General features: G+C 40.2%; 1 protein-coding gene across 1 annotated transcript; it reads right to left on the bottom strand.

The window, feature by feature from the left end:
- Positions 1-186: 186 nt before the first annotated feature.
- LOC108568641 (ribosomal protein S6 kinase alpha-1-like) lies at positions 187-3,387 on the bottom strand (the record flags this gene model as incomplete). The annotated part of the gene is made up of 7 exons (XM_017929849.1): positions 2,946-3,387; positions 2,528-2,562; positions 2,039-2,113; positions 1,454-1,981; positions 932-1,389; positions 678-873; positions 187-442 (listed from the first exon to the last, which is right to left on the bottom strand). Coding segments are annotated over exons 1-7 (1,576 nt in total), but the record flags the coding sequence as incomplete, so codon positions are not given.
- Between the last annotated feature and the right edge of the window lie 1,018 nt (positions 3,388-4,405).

The following is a 4,405-nucleotide window of genomic DNA, read 5'->3' on the forward strand; positions in this document are numbered from 1 at the left end:
GAAAAAATAGTACAAATGAAGTCAGTGTACATTTCATTGATTTTCTCGAAAACTATAATACATAGATGAATCCAAAGATGCATATGAAAGCTGAATGTTTGGGAATCCAGCAAGTATAGATACATTCCTGTGCTCTTATCCATATTGCTGTAATACGCGTTCCTTTTATGAAATGAAGGAGGTTGGGGAGGCGCCAAATGATTACATACTTTTGAGGGAGGCGTAGTAACATCAAGTTTGGAAACCACTGAGTTAAAGTGTAAATTAGTTGTACCTTTGAGTACAGGTAATCCAGCAGATCTCCGCCCCGCAGAAGCTGCTGCACCAGGTACACGTAGCGATCATCCTCGTAGACGCCCTTCAAACTGACGATGTTATTGTGCTGTCCGTATCGCAGCAGAATCTGAATCTCCTCGCTGCAATCGCACAACTTGCTGACTTTCTGAAAATCGTTTATGATAAGTTACCAAAATACACCACAATTTCGAATACATCGTGTAATTAGTATGATCTCCATCAAATTCACAATTATCTGCAAGCATTTGAGAATAATTTCGACTACATTCGATTCTATTCTTCGAATCCCTTTACGAAGTTTCATTTTCATCGCCTCTATTTTATCTCGCATGGAAAACGATACATTTAGTTGGTTTAGAATGTCTGCTTCGAATTTGTACCTTGACAGCGAATTGTTGTCCGGTGGCACGATGTTTGGCCACGTTGCACACCCCGTAATTTCCGTAACCCAATGGATCCAGCACTTCGAATTCCTCGTGGAAGTTGCCAGGACTCGAGGGAATAGTCTTCTGCGGGGCTTCGATCCGCTTCTGAGCCGTAGCGCTGTCCAGCAGGCAAGGCGCGATGAAGCTGAACCTGCAAGTACATCATCATCATTTGAATCGTGCTATTATTAAGAATATATTGTTCCAACCCTCGGAATAATTCGTGTGCGTTGGCGCTGGCAGGAACGCCGGGCGAATCTCTAGGCGTTTTACACGTGAATTCCGAATCAAAGTAGAAAGCATCGTCTGGCCCAGATACAGCCGGTTTGAACGGTGGCCTTATTTTCTTCAGTAGCAAAGCGTCCCAGTCGATGGTGGCGAAGAACTCGTGCCTCTTAAGATCCTCCACGCCGGTCGGACCGCTTCCCAGCCGATTCGCCGGATTCCTCTTGAAGAGAGCGCGGAGCAGACTCTGCGCTTCCGAGCTCAAATTCGAAGGCATCCCCAGCTTCGCTTTCAGAATCTGAGTCATGGTGTCGCGTCGATTGGCTCCTTGGAAAGGCAAACCTCCCGTTAACATTTCGAACATTAACACCCCGAAGGACCACCAATCCGCGGCGAACGTGTGACCCTTCCGATTCACCACCTCCGGCGCCATATATTCTACCTTGAAAGCAAAGCAAATCAAATCAATACAAATCGAATGAAATTTGGAGTGACGTTAAACTCACAGTTCCGCAAAAGCTGTAGGCCTTGTCCTCTTGCAGAGGTACTTTCGATAGTCCGAAATCGGTTAAAGCTATATGCCCGTCGGAGTCCAGCAGCACATTCTCCGGCTTCAAGTCTCTATAAATAATACCGATGGAATGCAGATGGTTCAGGGCCAAAGCCAGCTCGGCCAAATAGAATTTCACGTCTTCCTCGGTGAACATCACTTCTTTGCTTAACCTGGAGAACAGATCGCCGCCCCGCAGGAAATCCAATATCAGGTACAGTTTCCCCGTGGTTTGGAAAGCGTAATGCAGCTTCACGATGAACGGATGCTCGACGTCCACCAGTATGTTCCTCTCCATCTTCGTCCTCAATCTGTCGCGCACTTTCAACGAAGCCTTCTTTAATACTTTCATGGCGTACAAGGTTCCCGCATCAGCTCCGGCCACTTTCCGCACCAGAAACACCTTTCCGAACGATCCTTCGCCCAACACCTTGAGCAGCTCGAACTGGGACGGATCGGCCTTCCCGTGCCCATCCCGACAAACCTAAAACCAGCAATCACATCACAACAACAACCGATCAATATTTCAGCAACACGTTACATCTTGTAGTTCGATCTCATGGTCTCCCTCCAGCAGATTCTCCTCTAATCCGGCTTCCTCTCCATCCTCAGGCGACTGCGAATAGAACATTAACAAATCAACATTAACCTCACAGCAAATACAAATAATAATGGTTAGTTTCAAGACTCTATTTGATATTAAACTGACTGCAAACTGTCACCATTGTCGTCTCCTTATCAAATCAATACATGAGAACGAATGGGCTCAACAAAAGGCAAAACAATAATCTTAGAATAGGAAATACACAACGTGGATGTGGTTTTTTTATTATTATATATATATGCTAGATAAGATTGTGAGGACGGAAGCAGAAGGAAATTAATGCTATAAACTTTAGAACAAAAACTGTTATGGATGACGATGAGTGAACAAGCTTTGGACCTAATGCATGCATTCTCTCCGTCTCATTCTCCAGATCTATCTCTCGTGCATTTTTTTTAATTATGTATGTAATGTGATTGTACGTACAGGCACAATTCTTAAGGGCCTCGGCACTCCAATAGCTGCAAATTAACAATATAATCATTAAGATTAAGCTATGCGTGCCGGTGGTTGGGGTAACAATAGAAGAAACATTTGCAATTCAAGGGATGGCAACTCCACATGGGGGGTTGGGCTTTAATTTATGTACACCAAAAAGAGGATTTCCTTTTTTTGTATTCCAAGCAGGCCTTGAACGAATCAATAACTTGTACACTGACTGTTCTTTGCGCTCTTCTTGCGTGTGTGGATATTTATTTATTTTTTTTCTCTTGCTCTTCGAATGCAATAATAACGCAATCTGGTGGGACGCTAAATGATGTTTTGATTTATACATATGTAAATAAATTAAAGGGGGTAGTCGAGTCAAGTGGGATGTAGCTGTTAGTATCGTCGTCAAACCTACCTCTAGTACGATGTGTTGAACTTGCCATAGTTGTACATTTGGTAATGGCATAGTACTAAATTTTTGATCGATCCCCTTCCAATCTTAACTGCAGCTTCCTAAATGTAATTGCACATACGATTAGAGCACCGGACTTGATGGTAGAACTAGATGTACTTGCAGTGCGTGTGTGCCTGTAATGTGTACGCTAAATATGGCCTCTCACTTTCTCGCCAATACGCCGGAATGGATGGTTGTAGTGCACAGTGCGCGTGAATCAATCGCGCACTTCGCGAACATTAAAGCACACTTTCGCTGAAACTAACAAAAATTCTTACATTTATCACAACAATCCGTAGCATTCGCAATCTATCTGAGGAATGAATAGACTTCCAGAAAGGATATTTTACAAAAATTATAATCGTTTCGAATCCGGATGATCGGATGGATGATTCAAAGACCGGATTATCTAGAATCATTAGCATATAGCCCCGTTCGATTCGCGGAAAACAAAGCCTGATTATACATTACCGCTCATACTTGTTGCTACAAGTCTAAAGATCATCGCCAATCGATCGCTGGACGTTGTATTGCCTAGCTCATGGCCAAAATATTCGCATTTACATATTCGATCAACGAAGTCCGTTCACTTCCAATTATTATATAATAACTTTCACTTAAGAGCAAAAGAAACTTTTCCTCAATCAATATATGTACATTTAGTACATTTAACTGCTTTCTGAAATCAATCACAAAGATGATATTATTCATTACTATAAGTTAATAAAACTTTAAGAAGTAATACTTGCGTTAGATTGTTAGTACATAAAGTGTGTTTACAAAGTATTTATCTCTAATGTTGCACTCGATTTTGTAATCTAATCCAACGGAAAATATTTTATTCCACTTAGTTCAATAACAATTATTATGATAAGTTTTGCAGATGGAATTGAAAATGAGTCAACGTATCATTAACTATGTTAAGAAGCATGCGGCAAAAACAAGTTTAAACTAGTGAAGGAATCGAGGCATGACATAATCCTCTTGCGACCCTTAATATCCCCCAAAAAATAAACACGAAGTTTTGTACAAGTTGCAACTCGTACAGAGAATGATTCATTTTCAACACGAATTCTTATAAGTTTTCGTTTATGAAAGATAGAAATGTTATAATTAACTCATTAATTTATTAAATAATTTATGTAAAGTCATCTAGAATCCAAATTCTATTATATAATTTATTAAATTGTGCGTATTTCCTTATGTTTCTATTCAAATTATAATTAACAACTCAGTTATTTCGAATTCGAAGTTTTGTACCAATTGCAACTCGCACAAAGAATGATTCATTTTCAACAAGAATTCTTATAAGTTTTGGTTTATGAAAGATAGAAATATTGTAATTAACTCATTAATTTATTAAATAATTTATGTAAAGTCATCTTGGATAGTTCTAGAATCCAAATTCTATTATATAATTC

The sequence above is a fragment of the Nicrophorus vespilloides genome, unplaced genomic scaffold, assembly GCF_001412225.1.
Source record: "Nicrophorus vespilloides isolate i.1.1-1 unplaced genomic scaffold, Nicve_v1.0, whole genome shotgun sequence".
Taxonomy (NCBI): domain Eukaryota; kingdom Metazoa; phylum Arthropoda; class Insecta; order Coleoptera; family Silphidae; genus Nicrophorus; species Nicrophorus vespilloides.